Here is a 20,160-nt window from a genome sequence, read left to right on the forward strand (position 1 = left end):
TTTTTTAACATATTTTTTAATTTAATAGATCAAGAACTAATTAGTTATAAATTTAAATTTTATTTAGAATATATAGAATGATGTTCAAATTTTTATGTACAAAATTTAAATTTGTAAGCCATGTTTTTTTTTAGAATAGGATAAGATAAGATATTAAAAATAAATATTGAAAAAAAACATAAAATTTAGTATTTTTATATTCTATCTAATAATAAAGTAAAACAAATTATAAAAATCTAATTTATTCTATTTTTTATTCAAAAATTTAAAAAAATATATATATAATTATAAAAAATTAATAAAAATAATAAAAAATAAAAATTAAATTATATCTTTTATTAGTATCTTATTTTTTATTATAATTTTATAGTCTGTATTTCTATTTTAATGCCTTCATACTTATTTAAATAAATAAATGTACTATATTTATATCAATGAACTCAAATTCATTCAAAAAAAATTAATTACAGAAAAAACAGTCTGTACTCTGTAGTCGCAATCTGTCCAAAAGTCATTGAAAGCTACATAAAATGGAGGATGGGGCTTGTCAATTGACCCGACAATAATAAAAAATAAATAAACAAATAAGGTTAGGAAGATTGTGGATGGAGACATTACGTGACGAAAGCAGGCGCTGAAGACGACAGAGTGAGAGGGACAGGTGAGAAGTGTAGGGTCCTCATTCTTGTCTATTAGATCCCAACATTTTGATTCCTTGCTCTCTCTCTCTCCCAGTTTCGCTGACTTGCTCTCACTCTTACTCTTACTTAAGTTCACTCTGCAATCAAATCATTAACCGTCCACTCTATTCAATTTCACCCAAATTAGGATTTGCTTATTTTCTACGTTTTTTTCTATACATGAATACATCAAGGCTCGTTAAAAATTAAAATATAAAGTACAGAATTTTTTATTTTTATTATTTTACTGACAGTTAATTTTTATTTTAAATTGGACTAATCTGTTAGCTAATTTTTAGACCCATGAAAATATTCCATCATGTACGACAAACTACTAAGAATTTAAGATAAAGTCAATCCAACATAACAGATACTGCAATTCTTTCGTTAAACAATTAATTTACTACTCGATGCTTTTCATGCACTGCAAGTATTTTATGTACGAAATACCTTTTAGTTTTAACATAATATAATTATAAAAAAATTAATTTAATTTTATTATAATAATAATATAAAAATTTTATACAATGATTAATATATTTATATATTTAAATAATAAATTTAAAAATGAGTTATTTTTATTTATATATTAATATATAATTAATTATTTATATAAAATATTTGTATATTGATAGAATATGAAATTAATTTTATAATTCTAAAAAAAAACAGCTGAAATAATTTGATGGTAGTATAATTTATTAGAATTTTGTTATTTTGTATACTAAAGACATGTATTAGAGTATTTTTAATATTTGTTTTAGTTTAATTTTATTTTGGATTCTACAAGATGTCATGTAAAAATTTGTGAGATTATTTATTATAAAAATTAATTTAAGATTTAATGTGAAATTTGTCACTCCAATACTTAGTCTCAACTTAATTTAGATTTTATATTATTTTTAATTATTTTATTTAATAAATTATACAAAGAGTACATTTAATTGATTTTTTTAAGTAATATGGTTTCTCTTTATTGATATCGATTTCATTTCAGATATTGTGTCTAATGTAAATTTTAGTTTTAAATCAATTCAGTTATTACATATATATCAAAAATGATATCCAAAAGTAACCTATTGAAATTACTCTAAGATTATAAATTGAAAAAATTTATTAAAAATATAAAAAATAATTTTTTTAATGTATTTATTTTGTATTTATTAAAAAAATTAAAATTTTTTATTATTAATAATTTTCATATGTTTTCCGGACATATGTTAACTAATTTCAATTTATTATAAGAAAAATATTATGTAAGCATTTCTTTAAAGAATGTATGTATTTATTATTTTTGTTATTGGTCAAATAAGTAATTTTCATTTGATATTATGTCGAGTTAATAGCCAAATTTATTTCTGAAAGATCATACATTTTTTTAAATTAGTCATCAAGTAATTTTTTTAGTCATATTAGTCCTTGAAAGATAAAAGATAAGTCAAAATTGGTCTTTTCGTTAGTTAGACAATAACGTGTCACATTAAGTGCCACGTGGCAGGTTAATGCCACGTGTCACAAGATAATTGATTGACATGTCATGTTAGTGACACCTAGCACGCTACGTGTTACTTAATGTGTAAAAAAGTTATTTATAATAAAAATAGTCCCTAAAAGTACAAATGTAAGTCATTTTGATCCTTAAAAATTTTAAAAATTAATCAAATTAGTCCTTATATAATTTTTTTTATTTTTTTCATAATATTAAATTTGAATTATTTTTTGATAGTACTAATTTTAATATTAATTTTTAGATCTTAATAAACAAAATTATTTTAACATAAAATAATAAAAATAATTAAATTATTATAAAATTATTTTGTCATTTGTATTTTAAAATTTTATATTTTAAATTATAATTTTTTATAGTGAAATTTTTTTATTTAAACGAGTTTATCAAATTATTGTTGATTATATATTTAAACATTTAATATTTTAAACCTCACTAAATAATATAGTAGTCATTTTAAAATTTAAAACTTTAAATTTTTAAATTTATAATTTTTATTATTATTTAATTTATATGCATGGTAGAACTCAATAATAAAGAACTGATTTGTAAAATCACTTGTTGAATTTTAATATTTTAATATATTTTTTAAAAATAATTGCTATATTTATTTAGTGAGATCTAAAATATTAAAATATTTAAAATAACTTCTATATTTATTTAGTAAAATCTAAAATATTTAGTAAAATAAATACTATATTTAACTAGTTTTAATATTTTGGATTTCACTAAATAAATATAGTAGTTTTAAAGTTTAATTACTCTGTTGGTCCCTATAGTTTCGCCAAATTTTTTATTAGATCATTATACTTTTTTTCTTTTAATTGAGTCCTTGTACCAATTTTTTTTAATTTGGTCCCTAAACTTTTTTTTCCTTTTATTTAGGTCCCTGCATCAAATTTTTTTTATTTTGGTCCCTATACAATTAAACCAATTACTGGTAAGAGGGACCTAATTAAAAAAAAAAATTGGTACAGTGACCAAATTAAAAGGAAAAAAAAGTATAGAAACCTAAATAAAAATTTCACGAAACTATAGGGACCAACATAGTAATTAAACCTAGTTTTAATAACTACAGAGAGGAATGGCGGTTAATTTTTGCCTGCATGAAAACAAGCATTAGCAACAATTGTAAATCTTCACGTTGATCAAATTATACACCAAATAAAGGAAAATGACCAGGATAGAAATCAGCATATCAGGCATATGCAATAGAGAAAACAAGAATATAACCACACATAAACCGCTATTGCCTGTAGCGGTTTATGACCAAGCCCAATCATACAGAAATTGTCGCTGCCTATAACGGTTTCTGCTTGCACACTACTCCACGTAAACTACGGTTGTCACTAGCGGTTTATGTATTTCTATAGAATTTAAATATTAAAATAAAAGTCATATTAAAAGTCAAAAGTAAAAGAGTGAGGATCAACTAAGAAGATATACGCAGTGCACTAGGGCTACCAAGCGCTCTGCTAGGGTTTTGAGGTGCCCTACCAGGGTTTGACTTTTCTTCTTCAAATTCAAATTTGTTTAGATCACTAAACCATAACTGCTATTCTATTTTCATCACATCAGTAATCAGCATGGCTAGAAGAGAGGAGAATCATAATCACAATGAGCCAAATACTGATGGCAAAAATGAGAAAGTCATTTTTTTTAGAGGAAGACATTCAAAATGGTATCCATGAATGCACGAAAAGTTTGAAAGGCTGGCTGTTTGCGGATAGACCTTATTTTGCTGGAAAAATGTAGAATGCAATGAAGGCAATATGGAGCAACCCGGAGAAATTTTGGGTGAGTGCGATTAGACATAATTGTTGTCAATTATTTTTCGAACAAGAATCTAAACTGCTCCATATTGAGAGGGGCTCATCATGGCTTTTCAAAGGCTTCATTCTGCACGTAAGGAAATAGAGGAAGGAGAATGAGACTAGAAGAGATGTGATTTTGACATTCTCGGTTTGGCTATAATTTTAAAAAATGTCAGAAAATTTCAAAACAAAGGAGGTAGGGCAAAAAGTGGGTGAAAGTATGGGAGAGGTACTCTTGGTTTCTTTGAGATTAAGAGTAAAGAAACCAGAATTCTCAAGGCAAGAGTGAAATTATGTGGAGATCGAAAATTGAGGAACAACCTTACAATTGTAGGACCGAAACAAAATTTTATGGAGATTCACCTTCGGTATGAAAGGGTAGAAAAATTTTATGTCTATTGTAGAAAGATAGGCCATGAATTAAAAGGATGTAATGACTTCATTGAAGATTTAGTCTAGAACTGTGTAAAAAGAAACTAAATTGGAGAGTGGACAAGGACAGACCAAGTGGGGAGGAGAATAGAAGATAAGAAAAAACCAGGATTTGCTATCTCAACTACAGTTGGTACAAGCTTTCCCAACCAAAAAAGAATCCCACTCCTAATTGGTTGGTGGAGGGTTTTTCTAAATTGAAGGTAGCTAATGCGGGAGACAAGAAGAATTAGATAACTGAAAAGGCACCTAGAGTCTTGGCTGATGATTTAAGAGGAGGGGAGATTGATGTTTGATATCAGTAGCCAACATGGGAAAAGCAATAATCTTGCAAGACATCACTGACCAACAAAATATGAAGGACTCAACTTTGAGCTCTTATTCTAGATCTCCCAAAATGAATAAAAATCTGAAACTGAAGAAGTTAGCAAGACAGAAGGATTAGATCCGAAACCAAAATTTTCGAGAAAAAAGGAAGATAGATGGAAAAGGAGAATGGAAACAACTTAAAAGAAATTTGTTTGGAAATCAACATGCAATAGGATGATTAGGTGGAGGGTGATAGCCGTCAAGTGCCATCCAAGGAGATGTGAGGCTAACATCATAGAACTGTCAGGGTTTTGGGAGACCCCTAACAATCCATAATCTTAAAGAATCTCACCCTCCCGAGCTTGATTTCATTTGTGAAACTAAAAACCAAGTTCGACAAGTGGAATAAAAGCTTAATTTAGTTGGTTATAATCATCATATTATGGAGCCGAATAGAACAGCAGATGGGATAACTTTTGAATGGAAAGATGGGCTGAATGTGCAAATTACCCAATCAAACTGATATTTCATTACTGTCAAAGTTTAGGATACTACTCTTAATGAGAGTTGGGGCTTGATTGGTGTGTATTTAAGCACTAATGAACATACACGCTTTCATTAATTTGTGGAGCTACATCCTATTTGGGTGATTTTAATGCTACTTTGTCTTAGTTAGAAAAAGAGGGTGGATGTGATAAAGCTCCTTCTACCATTTCTGCATTTAGTGATTTTGTTGATGATAATTTTCTCTTGGATCTGGGTATGATTGGGAGACCGTTTCCATGATCAAATAGACATAGAGAAAATGAATTAATTCATGAGAGATTGAACAAGGTATTAGTAGGGATTAATTGGTAGCGTCAATATGCTAACTCTATGGTTATCAGACTTTCTGAACTAGGCTCGGATCATGCCCCTTTATTACTTGACACTAATTCAAATTCAGAAAGGTAAAAAAAATGCTTTAAATTCAAAAAATAGATGGTGTGCAATGGAGGAAATAAGACGGATAGTGGGAGAGGTTTGGAGAGAGAAGATTAATGGCTCATTCATGTTCACCCTATCTCAAAAAATAAAAAGATGTAGGCACAAAATTGTTCAATGATAATAAGAGAGCAACTATAACTCTAAAAACAAAATTGACCAGCTCACTAGTCGCATGGATGATCTTCGGGCAGCAGGGATTCTAGGGGCACCAAATTCACAGAGTTTGAAAGGAAGCTAGAAATTGCTTTTCTGGATCAAGAGCTTTATTAAAAAGCAAAATCAAGAGTCAAATGACTTAATGAGGGTGGTCAAAACGCTAAGTTCTTTTATCAAAAGTTTAGATCGAGAATAAAAAAAATAAGATATGAAAGCTAATTGATGATAATGGAGAGGAAGCTACCACTGCCATTGACGTGATTACTGAAAGATACTTTAAAGGTATATTCTCATTAGAGTGTCATGCTAATCCAACCCCTTTCTTTGATGATTTTGAACCTTGAGTATTAGCTACTATGAATCGAAAACTTAGAAGGCCTGTTACTATGGAGGAAGTAAAACGAGCAACATTCAACATACATTTCTAAAGTGTCCCAGGTGATGATGGGATGACCTCAAAATTCTATCAGACTTATTAGGATATTGTGAATGGTGATGTTTTCTGGACAGTATGGAGCTTCTTTGCGGGTGGTCAAATTCTCAAAAGTTCAACCACACGCATATTTGTCTCATTCCAAAAATACCGGATGCAAGCAACATGGCTCAGGTAAGATCTATTAACCTCTTAACAATTGTCTATAAATTTATATCTAAGGTGATATTGCACAAATTTCAATGTTTAATGAATAAGCTTGTCAGCTTAAATCAGAGTGCATGTATCAAAGGTCGTCTAATATCTGATAATATTCTGATAACTCATGAGTGTATGCATTACTTAAAAACTAAAAAGCAGGGGATGGAATACGAAATGGCTATGAAACTAGATATGAACAAGACTTATGATAGAGTGGAATAACACTTTTGTGGTTTATATTGGACAAATTAGATTTTGATGATATTGCGATGAATTCTATTCGTGAATTGGTAACTATTGTTTCTTGATATATTGTTGTGAAAGGTCAACCTTATGGTTTCTTTAAACCAAATAGAGGTATCTGACAAGATGATCTTCTATCTCCATATCTTTTTCTATTTTGTGCAGAAGGCCTCTCCTTCTTGCTACACAAAGCTGAACAAAGCAGTGCAATTCATGGTATCCAGGTAAATAGACGATGCCCAAGAGTAAACCACCTTCTATTTGTAGATGATTCTATCTTATTTTGTAAGGCATCTAGTAATAGTTGAGGTAGAGTTCTAGAGTTGTTGGAGCACTATGAGAGATTTAGTGGATAGCGAATTAACCTCAACAAATTTACTATTTTTTTTAGTAGTAATACTCCACAATCACTACGGACTCAACTGACAGAAACTCTAAATATTAGCCATGTTGGTGCACAGGACAAGTATCTTGGTCTACCCTCCATTGTGCATAGATCAAAGAAGGCGACATTTATTTTAATCAAGGAAAAAATTTGAAAGAATATAATAGGGGTGAAAGAGGAGCTTTCTTTCATCGGGTGGACGATATGTTTTGCTTAAAGCAGTTGGTGAAGCAATCCCAATATACTTTGTCATGCTTCAAATTTTCTGATACTTTAATTTTAGAAATTCATAGCATGCTTTCACAATTCTGGTGGAGGCAAAAGGATTCTGAGAGGAGAATGGTTTGGATAAGCTGGAATACACTAACTAGGCCAAAGAAAGAAGGTGTTTTAGAAATTAAAGATCTAAATCTCAGAACTTAACTCTACTAGAAAAATAGTTTTCGAGAATAATCGCTCAACCTAAATCCTTACTAGCAAGAATTCTCAAAGAAAAGTATTTTCAGATATTCTGATGCAATAAGAGCAGAAATAGGGACATTATCTTCATGGGGCTGGTGAAGTTTGCTAGACGGTAAAAATATTGTTGAGAAAGGCCTGAACTGGCAAGTTGGCTCGGGCTCTTCCATAAAAATTTTTGACGATTTTTGACTACCTCCCCATACTTTTTCACCATTTTTCGAAGTTCAACTCTCCACGCAATAGCTACAACAATTATTTAGGTCAAAGACCCGTTACATGAAGAAAAGCAGTGGAATCAGCAACTAGTTCAAAGCCTTTTTTTCTAAAGAAATCAACAATAAAATCTTTCAATTAAAATTGAGGAAGAGGAGGATCAACTCCAATGGACACTGAATAAAAACAAGTCTTATACTATAGCCTCAAGTTACCTAGTTGCATATAATTTTCTTCATGAACCTATTGAGTTATGCACCCCACTCATGCGTGCAAACAGAACTTTGAAACTCTATTTGGAGACTTGGGACTCTGCACAAATTTTTTTTTTTTGTGGAAGTATCTTCATGAACGACTCCATGTGCTCTACCTTCTCCATCGGCGGTTCCCTTTCCACATCGAAAATTTGTTCAAATTGCTAAAAAAAAGATGAAACAGTTGTACACTGTTCATTTAGATACAAAACGATGGAAGAAATCTAGAATCAAAGTCCGCTATTATCATATCTGGCAAGAGCTGTTGGAGGTAGCAACAAGTTTTATGAATGATGATTGAGAATTCTTAATGTAGTCAAGGTAAAAACAAATTCAACCCATTTGACTCTCCATCTTATAATTATTCTTTTGGAATATTTGAAAAAATCATAATTTTTGGGTCATTGAAAGTGATCGACGAGCTTTGGCAGAGATCTTTTTCTCTTCGGTCAAGCTGTTCTAAGAACTTGAGAGACTGTAATAATTATCAACCACACACTCTTTGTTCTTTCTTTCTCAATTAGATATTTTATTTTTTATATTTCTTTAATATAATTTTGGGTACACTATCCTACTTCTTTTTTGTAATTTTCACTAGTAGACATCATTCCTTCATTTGCATCAATAAAATCTAATGTCTTTGAAAAAAAAATGATCAACTAAAAAGTTATTTTTTAATATTAAAATATTATTTTAATTTAAAAGGAGAATATTCATTGAATAATCTCTCTTACACATGATTATTTTGAAATGAAATACATATCATTTTTTAAATATTTTATATATACTGAGCAGATTTAAATTGTGGGTGATAATGTAAAAATTTAAGGTATAAAATAGAGATTAAAAAAAGAGAGTAAATGAGATAAGGAATAGAATAATTTTTTTTCTGTTACCAAAATTAGAAAAGAGAAATTCTTGGAGCTAATAAATTTTAGTATTTTTAGTTATTATTTGATTAATATAAATATTAAATTATTTTTAGTAAATAATTTTTTTAATTTATCTTTATAATTTTTAAAAATGTAGATATAAACTATATTAATTTATGTGTATAAATTTTGATAAATATAAATATAAATGATATATTTTTATATGTAAAATTTGTATAAATATAGGTATAAATTATTACTAACTAAATACTGACAAAAAATAATGGGCAATTTACCAAAATAAATAATTTGACTTCCAATTTCACCATATATTTTGTAAAACGGATATCAAGATGCATTTTTTCTATAAATTATGTAAACCGTAATAAGGGACCCACGGTTTATAAATAATCGTAAACCACTGCATGGGTCTTGCGGATTACGTTCAAAGCCAAACTGGACATAATCCGCTATTGCGGTTTGTGTATGAATTGCAAACGTGTTTTTACTCCTAGTTAAATATTTTTCCAACCTAGATCTTCAAACTTAGCATAGTTTTCACCAACTTCAGTGTTTTCACCTATGTCTGATATCTCATCGTAGAAAGAGAGAAGGGGGTGTTAAAAACAGGTTTAGATTTCGTTTTTTATTTATTTTTTTTAAAGATATCGTATTTCTAAATGTTGAAAATAATAAAAATATATTTAGTTGGTCTATAATAAAAATATTTTCAATTTGTTAAATTTTTTTATTTAGTACTGAGTACGTACTACCTGAATTAAAAGAGTTATGGTGAATAATAGATTAACTTATTAGTCTTATTTTTTAATAGTTGATCTATATAAATGCAATTAATTATTTTAAAATTATAATTTATTTCATATTTGATATTATATAAAAATAAATTATTTTTAAATTTGAAGGAAGAATCAGGAGTATCATTGAGATTTTCTTGATCAAATAGCAGAAAACTTAGACAATGAAATGAACCAATAATTGCCAATGAGTAATAGCTCAAATGGCATAGTCTCCTCATACTCAATTAAGAGGTTGAGGATTCGAGTCTCCCATCTTTAGTAAAAAAAAAAAAATAAACCAATAATTAGAGAAGACATAGTCTGAAAAAAAAAATGAAAACAAAAATAAATAAATAAACATAACATGCCGAGCCAAAAAAATTGATCTTTTGATAAAATTGAAACAAAATAATCAAAAGGTCGCTGAAAAAATCAACAAATATATATATATATATATATATATATATATATATATATATATATATATATATATATGAGAAAGCTGAATAATTGAGAATTGGAGAGCATGATGGGAGAATAAGCAATGCAGTGGAACTAATGTTAAGGTCATAGTGATGCATGGTGATACATAGCAAGAAGATGGAGAGATGTAGATGCGAAAACAGCAACAGTTTATGTACATTTTCAAATCACACATAAATCGCGACACCCCTACTATGAATTATGTGATGCTTTGCTTAGTATCCATTTTACAAAATATGTATTATAGTAAATTTGGAGGACAATTTATTTATTATGGTAAATTATCCAAAAATAATAATATTTATTAATTATGTAACATTATTCAACACAAAATAGTGTAAGTAGCATGTAAGAGTCTTAATTACAATAAAGTAAATTTTACAGTGACTATAATTTATTTTTTATAACAAATTTTTAATCTTTTATAATAAATGAGACAAACATTTTTAAATACTATAATAATCACCTTATAATAATACCAAAATTGATCACTTTAATCTTCAAGGCAGTCTCACTAGATCTTATAAATAGATAATAATTGTGCTTTTTTGTTTTAGATAAAATATACTTTTTTTTTCTTAGTCTTTTTGAAATTTTTATAGTTATATCTAATATTTAATTTGATTGAATTTTATATTTAACTAAGATGCATATTTTTATGGACAATTTACATATTTAAATAAAATCAGAGAAACCTTTACCCAAATACACAAATCAGAAAGTTGTTACATGTTTGTGCAAAATGCATTATTATATAAACCGTGAGAGCCAATCATGATTTCTGATTTGTACATAAACCGTGGCTGGCAGGAACGAATTACGTGTTGAAACAAAATGATCATAAACCGTGGTAGGCTACCACGGTTTATGAATGCAAGAAAATCTTCATAAAACCTTGCTGCCAGCAACGGTTTATGAAGGAATGGTAATTGGCATAAATCCTTGTAGCCTACAACGGTTTATAAGGAGGGAATATCTATATATATATATATATATATATATATGGGTGAGATTCTTACATATATTTTTAAAATATAATATAGATGCATTTTTAATTATATTAATAAGACGATTAATTTATATCTGAATTCACAATATAAGAATAACTTTTGTGAAACACGTTGAAGAGGATAAAAGTGTGTTTCAGTACTTTGAACGATGTTTTTTAATGTTGACAACTTTTATTTTTTTGAACGCCAACTTGATTCTGCATCCCAAAAGCTCGTTCATTAGAAGCAAAAAATTATAGCTTCTGCATTTACTCAACCCACGTTTAGGTTGTTGCTTGTTATTATTGGTTTTTCCATAATTTTTTTTAAATAAATGCTAAAAATATTAAAATAATTATTCTAATTTTTATGCACTGTTTACTATTTTAATTTTTTATAATATGTATTATTGCTCCTATTAAAAATGATAAATTAAATAAAAAATTAATTATAAATAATAATAAAAATCTAACTTTTAAAAAATTAGAACCTAAAATAATAATAAAAATAAAATTATTAAGAGTACTTAAAAAGAGTAATAAAATATGTTATTTTATATATTATTTTTAATTTAATAAATAAATATTACTTTTTACTATAAAAAAATACTTAAAAAGTTGTCCATTTTTATATGTTATTTTTAATTTTATCAATAAATATTAATTTTTATTATAACAATAAAAAATTATAATATACTAAAATAGAGTACTATAAAAAAATACTATATAAAAGATACTAAAAATATAAAAAAATTTAATATATTTAAAAAAATAATATTATAATTTAATATTATATTTTTTTAGTAATTAATTAATTATTTATCTAGAAGTGATTTTAACTAATATTATTCAAACAATATTTATTTTATCAAAATCAATTTTAGTAAAATTTGCCAAACATAAATCATGTTGGCATAAACTCACTTTACCCAAAATCAATTCTACAAAATCACTTCCATTCAAACTCCAGTTTCCCCAACGTGAATCCAAACACACACTTAAAAGTTACTGTTGATCGAAAAATATTTTTGATGAAAGTAAATTGATTCGGAGTAAGTCAGAAACAAATTTTAATGCATTTTGAAAATATTTTTAATACAAACGTGGATTGAGTAAATGCAGATGTTAAACGTGGGTTGAGTAAATGCAGAAGCTATAATTATTTTAATTATTTTAATATTCTTAGCATTTATTTAGAAAAAATTATGGAAAAACTAATAATAACAAGCAACAACCTAAACGTGGGTTGAGTAAATGCAGAAACTATAATTTTTTTGCTTCTAATGAACGAGCTTTTGGGATGCAAAATCAAGTTGGCGTTCAAAAAAAAAAGTTGTCAAACATCAAAGAACATCGTTCAAAGTACTGAAACACACTTTTATCCTCTTCAACGTGTTTCACAAAAGTTACTCTTATATTGTGGATTCAGACGTAAATTAATCGTCTTATTAATATAATTAAAAATGTATTTATATTATATTTTAAAAATATATGTAAAATCTTCCATGACTCCACCACTCAAATCTGAGCAAATCTTTCCACCCTCTCTCTCAAACTCTCTCAACTATGAAGGTTTCAAAAATTTTTATTGCTTCCAAATGATTTGTGTTGAACATCAACGGATTATGTATATATATACATATAAACGTAAACCGTGGGAGTCTAGGAGGTTTTACGTTTAACGCAAAATTTCTCATAAACCGTGGTAACCACCCACGGTTTATGCCTAACACTTTTCCTTCCTAATCCGTGGTTGGTGGCCACGGTTAGGGGTGGAAATAGGCCAGGCGGCCTGTCAGGGCCTACAGCCTGGCCTGTGTTCCATGGTTGGTGGCCACGGTTAGGGGTGGAAATAGGCCAGGCGGCCTGTCAGGAGCCTACAGCCTGGCCTGTGTTTGGCCTGACCTAGCCTGGCCTGATAAGAAATAGACCCAGGCTCAGGCTATTAAAAAAAGCCTATATTGCTTCCAAATGATTTGTGTTGAACATCAACGGATTATGTATATATATACATATAAACGTAAACCGTGGGAGTCTAGGAGGTTTTACGTTTAACGCAAAATTTCTCATAAACCGTGGTAACCACCCACGGTTTATGCCTAACACTTTTCCTTCCTAATCCGTGGTTGGTGGCCACGGTTAGGGGTGGAAATAGGCCAGGCGGCCTGTCAGGGCCTACAGCCTGGCCTGTGTTCTATGGTTGGTGGCCACGGTTAGGGGTGGAAATAGGCCAGGAGCCTACAGCCTGGCCTGTGTTTGGCCTGACCTAGCCTGGCCTGATAAGAAATAGACCCAGGCTCAGGCTATTAAAAAAGCCTATATTCTTTAAAAGGCCAGGCCTAGACTTTTAAAATAGCCTGTTGGGCCTGTCAGGCCGGCCTGAGCTGCAAATATATATAGAGAATTTTATTATACTAGTAAAAATGCTATTAGAAGGATTTGAACTTGGGTCTTCTATGTTATAATAATATCTTTATCCACTCAGCCATTTGTCTTTTTAATTATATATGTATATTTTGTATCAATATTATTCATAAATTTATTATTTTATATTTTATAATTTTAAAAATTAAATTATATCTTAAATTTAATTATTATTAAAAAAAATAGGCCTATTGACAGACTTCAAGCCAGGCCAGATTTAACAACAGGCCAGGCTCAGTACTCATTAAAAAGCCTATACCAGGCTACAGGCCAGGCTAAGGCCAATATATTCTATTACAGGCCTGGCTTGTTAAGAGTAAAGTCTGGCCTGACCTGGCCTGTTTCCACCCCTAGCCACGGTTTATAGCCAAACTTTTCCTTCTATAAAACTTCTCTGCCAGCCACGGTTTATGTACAAATTAAAAACCGTGATGGCTCCCACGGTTTACATAATAATGCATTTTGCACAAATACGTAACAACTTTCTGATTTGTGTATTTAGGTAAAGGTTTTTCTAGTTTTATTTAAATATGTAAATTGTCCTATTTTTATCTACAATTTTAAAATTGTTGTCTTCTTATTTAATCCGATTACTAATTCTAACTTTAACCCAAACTCATGAGAGTAATTTTGGTCAATCACTTTTCTTTACCACTTACCCCAACTTTCACCATCTTTTTTTTTCCATTCAAACACCTTAAAAAAAGATAAGAATAATTAAAAAATTGAAAAAAAATTGATTATTGGCTTTAAAAAATATTAATATTAATGATAAAATTAAAATGTATTTTAAATATTGAGTATAAAATCAAATCAAACTAAATATTAGATTAATGTAAAAAAATTAAAAATATTAAAAAACCCATATTTTATCATTATTTTTTTGTTTTGTTTAAGAGCAACACTTGAATTTGAATAATCATCAGATTGGATGATTAAAGTGAGTGAGTGGAAATGTGGAATACAATCAATATACATAAACCTTATCATTTTGAAAATAAATTTGGGATTAATAACAAGTTGGTGTGATGATAAGAGTAATTTCCAAAACAAAAGTAGAAATTAAAGAATTTGGAAGAGCTGTCCATTCATGTTGTCTCTCTCCAAAAATAGCAACACAAACACCCACTCTTACTATTTGGGACCCTTTCAAAACAAGTACACTCTTCTCTCTCTCTCTCTCTCTCTCTCATCATTCAGGTAAGTAGCTGTTTCCCCTTTCCCTCACTTACTCAAATGCTTTTTTCCTCTTTCTGTATAATTCCATGGACTCACTCTGTTTTTGCCTCCTTCAGACTCCTCTATCTTCTGCTTAACCTTGCATACTTCTTGCTACCCTTTACCTTGTTCCTCTATTTGACTTTTCTTGACTTGGTTTTTCACTTCTTTGTGGTTTTTTTTTTTATTTCTAAAAGTTTTTATTTTTGTTTTCAATGAATCAAAGAGCTCAAAGAAAGGTTTTTTAGCTTCAGGTAGAGTAATTTTGTGAACTTTTTCTGTCTTTCTTTAGTGGGCACTTGTTACTTTTTTGCAAGACTCTTCAGTGGTTCCTCCCTCAAAGCTGCTTTTTCAGCTTCTAAGGGTTATTATTGCAGCAACGAAAATCAAGCTGAGTTTTCCATTTTCTTTTTTCTCTACACGACACACTGTAGCAGTAGCAGTAGCACACTGTTTCTGTTTCCATTGAAGGTGGATTGTTTGCTGTGGTGTGGTGTTTGTTCTCTTTTATACTCTTGATTGATTCTGTCGCATGCAATGGAATCTTCTTGGGATTATGTTACTGAAGAAGAAAAGGGGTATGTCTCCAACGATGCACTTTCTGCTGCACCTCCTCCTCCTCCTCCTAGTACCCTTTTGAGAAGCAAAAGTTCCTTCCTTGGATGGGAACTGAAAACCCCATGTTCTAGCTTTGACAATCAATGTTTTGAAGAACTTGGTTTCCCTGAACTGTTGGGAAAACCATTGTTTAATGATCTAATTGGAGGTAGTGGACATGGTGGAAGAATCACAAGTAGTAGTAATAGTACTATTACAACTACTACTACTGTTGTGGACTCCAGTAGTGGCCGTGATTCCCTCATTGATTTGAAGCTTGGAAGATTTGCTGATCATGCTGATGTTAATGTTGCATCACTTTCCAAAGGAGCACCTGTTTTGTGTTCTTCTGTGTCGTCCACGGCCCCGAAGAGACCGCGAGGCTCTTTGGGTTTGCACTCGCAGACTTCTTACTGCCAAGTCTATGGCTGTAACAAGGATCTCAGCTCCTCTAAAGATTACCACAAGAGACACAAAGTTTGTGAGGTTCATTCCAAGACTGCCGTAGTTATAGTCAATGGCATTGAGCAAAGGTTTTGTCAGCAATGTAGTAGGTTGGTCAATTTTTCGAGCTTTAATCTTTCGAAATATAGCTCTTTAATTCTTTATTTGTATGTCTGATGGGTTTGAACAGCTTGATCTGCTTTTGCTTTCATGACTATGCTTATTAACTTAGATAAGAAGCTTAGTTGTGTTGTATATGCCTATGTTTAATGTTTAGCTTGTTAACCAGGTTTCATTTGCTGGCTGAATTCGATGATGGTAAGCGCAGCTGTCGCAAACGCCTTGCAGGACATAACGAACGGCGAAGAAAACCACAAGCAGGTATTCACTCTGGAAAGGCTGCGACGTTGCTTCATCCATGTGGTAGTGGTAACAGTATATATTCGGAAACTAGATAGTGATATAGCTTTGTTGGATTCTTCATGTGATTGAGTGCTGAACTCTAACACTATTTTGCGCTTAAAGATATAGAATCTTTTGTTTGAAAATCCGGTTCCCTTTCTTTGTTGGCGTCCGCCTTTTCAAAAGCTTCCTTTAATAAGCTTATACAGCCTCATTAAAAATGAGTGAAATGTTTGTTGTCCTTTTTAGTCAAAAGGTGTCCTGCTTCTAAACCACAAAAAGAAGATGCTGATTTTTTAATGCCAATTCTCTCAATTGGAACTTGGAAGTACATCCACAGCACATGAACTTGTCTTTTTAATTAGGATTATGTGGTGTTTTTGTGATGGATGTGAACCATATCTGAATTTTTCAACAAAAATATTGGTGCTGAGGGGAATGTTTTTCTGTCTCCACACACCTTTGAATGGTATTTCATCTTAAAAACTATTTATTTTTTCCCTGTTTAATCACAAAATGAATCCTAATTATTAGTAAACAATTTCTAGATTTTACGTCGTTTGATTGTATCACTAATGATGATACTCACACACTTGCATGTGCACACATACACATAATATACTTTTTGCAATCCATTTTCTCAATTCTATTATAAAGGAGGTAAAAGAAAATAAACTGAAGCTATTTGAGTTTCCACACATAGATGTGTTACTAGCTCTTAAAGTTTCAAGTTGTTTTAATATTCATAAACTTATGGATTATTGAGCAGATTGATTTACTTATAGATTCTGAAATGTGAGCAATTTTGTCTACTTCTGTTGTCAAGTGATATTACTGGAAAATTGTTTGATTTGAAGTTTTATGAGGTTCTTGTGGTTCTTGTAGATAGCAGATTCCAGGGAACCATGCTATCGTCGGCATCTTTTATCTCCTCGGATTCAGATAAATACGGAATGAGTAGCTTCTGGAAACCCGGTAAAGCAGAACACGGGGCCGATTTTTGGCATCCTGAGTCAAGATCTCTTTTCCCTTCATACAATGGAAAACAATTTCCCTTTCTTCATGAGAGTGGTGCTACATCCACTACTACTGAAAGCATCTTCTATGAAAACAATAACCAATATAAGCATGTCATTGCGGCCCAACATCCAGGGTCAAGACCACTATTTCAGAACAGCTCCTTAGGAAGTGACGACTTCAATCTTTTCGATACATCATCAACTGTTCAAGGATTGTCGGGAATTTCGGACTCGTGTTGTGCTCTCTCTCTTCTGTCATCTCAATCCCAGAACTCTTCAAGCCAATCGTCCGGAATTCCCTTTGTTCCCCCCATGGTTAGTCCAAGCAGCCACAGCCATCCTTGCAGCATAAGTCAAGTCTCTGAAAAGATAGGAATGAGCTCGCAAACTTCTTCGTGCCGAGTGTACGATAGGTTTCCATCGGCGCTGAATCCTGCAAGTGGAAGCCAGCTTAGTCCTATACTTATATCAGACAATAACAATATTGTCAACTTCGAAATGGCAGACCGGATTTTCCAAGGTTCAGACTTTGCTAATGCTAGAGATCGTCTTTCATGTGAAGATGTTGCAACAATGGACTTGCTACAGCTGTCGTCGCAGCTTCAACGAGTCGAGCATCAAAGGCAGTCCTTGCAGGTTAAGCAAGAAAATGATTCTTCCTGCACTCTCCGGATTACTTAAGAGGTACGTTACGCTATTTCATGGAAACTATATTATCTTTTGCTTTGCCACGACACACGGCAATATTTCGTTTTATTCGGAGGAAAATGGAAAAATAAAATCTTTGTCGCATTCTTGATCAGTGGCAAATCAATATATCCAAACTGCAGGGGCTAGTGATAGATTAAATCTTTTAATCAATTCATATCTTTCTTAAACATACCATGTTCTATATTGTTGACTGTTGAGTATATATGTAGACATAACATGTCACAGTTCAGAGGATTAAATGATTTCATTTTCCGATTGATGCAGGAATTCAATTCAACAGACAACTCTGCCGTTAACCTCATTCTCATCTGGTGCTAGCTACTTGTAACAATTTGGTTCCGTTGATTTGGGTCAAGAAGCTGTTTATCATTGCATTTGTAACCTGACCAAACAAAACACGTTATTTGTCTTTATAAATGTTACTATTAAAATCCTTCAGCTTCAATACATAAAACGTTCTCATCTCTTTATAAATACTTCAACCATCAAGTACAACTATTTATTACTAACAAGTAACAACTACATATCACATTAAGCAAAATTCAGTTTTTATAAATAATGATTGTTTATTATTTTTTTTGCATGTTTAGTTAAAGGATTAATATAGTTTATGAGATTACTTAATCAACAAAGTCGTTGTAGTATAGTGGTGAGTATTTCCGCCTGTCACGCGGACGACGCGGGTTCGATCCCCAGCAACGGCGTTTTATTTTTCCGAACGTTATTTTATAGTTAACGTTGAAGTCAAAACAATGTCTGGGTCACGAAATTTGAATGAAAACTGTCTCATGGAATCTGGTAGTTCACCAAACCCTGCCAGCTTAGAGGGCCCAAAAGTTATGGCTTTTCTTTCCCTTAGGTTCCGACAAATTTACTTATCATTGGTTGGCCCAAAACCTTTTTGTTAATGACAATAACAGTTTTATTTCTCCAACAATTCGGATTTTACAGTTAAAAAATAAACATAAACATATTGCTTTAAAATAAATTGTCTTCTTGGCGTTTTGTTTTTCATTTATAAATATATTAAGGAGAGAACACTGTACATTATTATGGTTTGGAAAAATAATAAAGAAATAAACCGTCGGTGCACATTGTTTCCGTTCCAATTATTGATGAGCTATCCCAATAAAAGAAAAAGTTATTGGTCACCGATTTTACATATATGTCCGTAATTAAAGGTGAATTTCCGATCAGCATTTTATTCTCCCAAAAGTTTAGAGAATAATTCTACCTACAAGATTTGTCAATGAAAAAATAACAATTTGTACTTATGAATTTTGTAAATATTGATAAAAATATTCATTAAAAAAAATTAATATTGTATCCATCAAAAATAGATTCTATACGATAAAAATATTTAAATCTAAAATTTATGTTGATTCTTTAATAAAATTCCAGAATTACCCTATCATTATCTTTAACCTCTTCTCTCTTATTTTTCAAACCTCAAACACCTCTATTGCTACTATCTTAACCACCTTCTATTCTCTACTATTCCACTAACCACCACTACCGTCATCTTTTCACGCTGATGATGACAAAGATGACAATAAGGCAACCGGACAATCCATCTGTTTCCACCCAACGCTGCCACCTTCAATTGCAGCCACCCAAACTCCACAGTGGCTAGCGCCGCCTTAAGTCCATGCACAGATTACCTATACCTCCGGCCAAGACCCCGTCTAATGCTGCCACAAGATGGAGAAGCTCCGAAAGCGAGACTGAACTGAGATCCAGCGCGCAAGTCCCTTCTTGTGATGCGATTCAACTCCTCCTAGGTTCACTTCAAGCTCATGGACTCTATGAAAAAAGGTTCTATATTTACAACAGTTTAAATTGCAAATTTATTATATAATTAACGAAGTTGAACAAATCTCCTATAACTAATAATTTATTTGTTTTTATCTATATCCAAATTGAACCAATTGAATGTATTCATTGTTCAAATTCTCTCAGAAATCTTCAATCATATCTATGTTAGGATACTTGTCAAGTAAGAGAATGACTACGATAACCACAACAGCAATGGAGGTGCGTGACATTGACCGTGATGAAGATGACACGGGATTTGGAGAAGAAGGAGAGAAAAAGGGGGAGAGGGATTCGGTTAGAAAAATTGTGTCGAT

At 30.9% G+C, this 20,160-nt stretch overlaps 1 protein-coding gene across 4 annotated transcripts; it reads left to right on the forward strand.

Moving 5' to 3' along the window:
- The first annotated feature begins 14,769 nt into the window (after positions 1–14,769).
- Positions 14,770–18,499, forward strand: LOC130950097 (squamosa promoter-binding-like protein 6). 4 transcript variants are annotated; one of them, XM_057878675.1, is made up of 4 exons: positions 14,770–16,009; positions 16,189–16,328; positions 17,187–18,004; positions 18,296–18,499. In XM_057878675.1, exons 1-3 carry the CDS (start codon positions 15,396–15,398, stop codon positions 17,999–18,001), a joined length of 1,569 nt encoding a protein of 522 aa, XP_057734658.1. In that variant the 5' UTR covers positions 14,770–15,395; the 3' UTR covers positions 18,002–18,004; positions 18,296–18,499. The 4 variants fall into 4 exon arrangements, with proteins under 4 accessions (XP_057734658.1, XP_057734704.1, XP_057734752.1 ...); XM_057878721.1 differs by having other exon boundaries at positions 16,189–16,325; XM_057878769.1 differs by having other exon boundaries at positions 14,771–16,009; positions 16,189–16,322.
- Positions 18,500–20,160: the final 1,661 nt, after the last annotated feature.

Source organism: Arachis stenosperma, chromosome 1 (assembly GCF_014773155.1).
Source record: "Arachis stenosperma cultivar V10309 chromosome 1, arast.V10309.gnm1.PFL2, whole genome shotgun sequence".
NCBI lineage: Eukaryota > Viridiplantae > Streptophyta > Magnoliopsida > Fabales > Fabaceae > Arachis > Arachis stenosperma.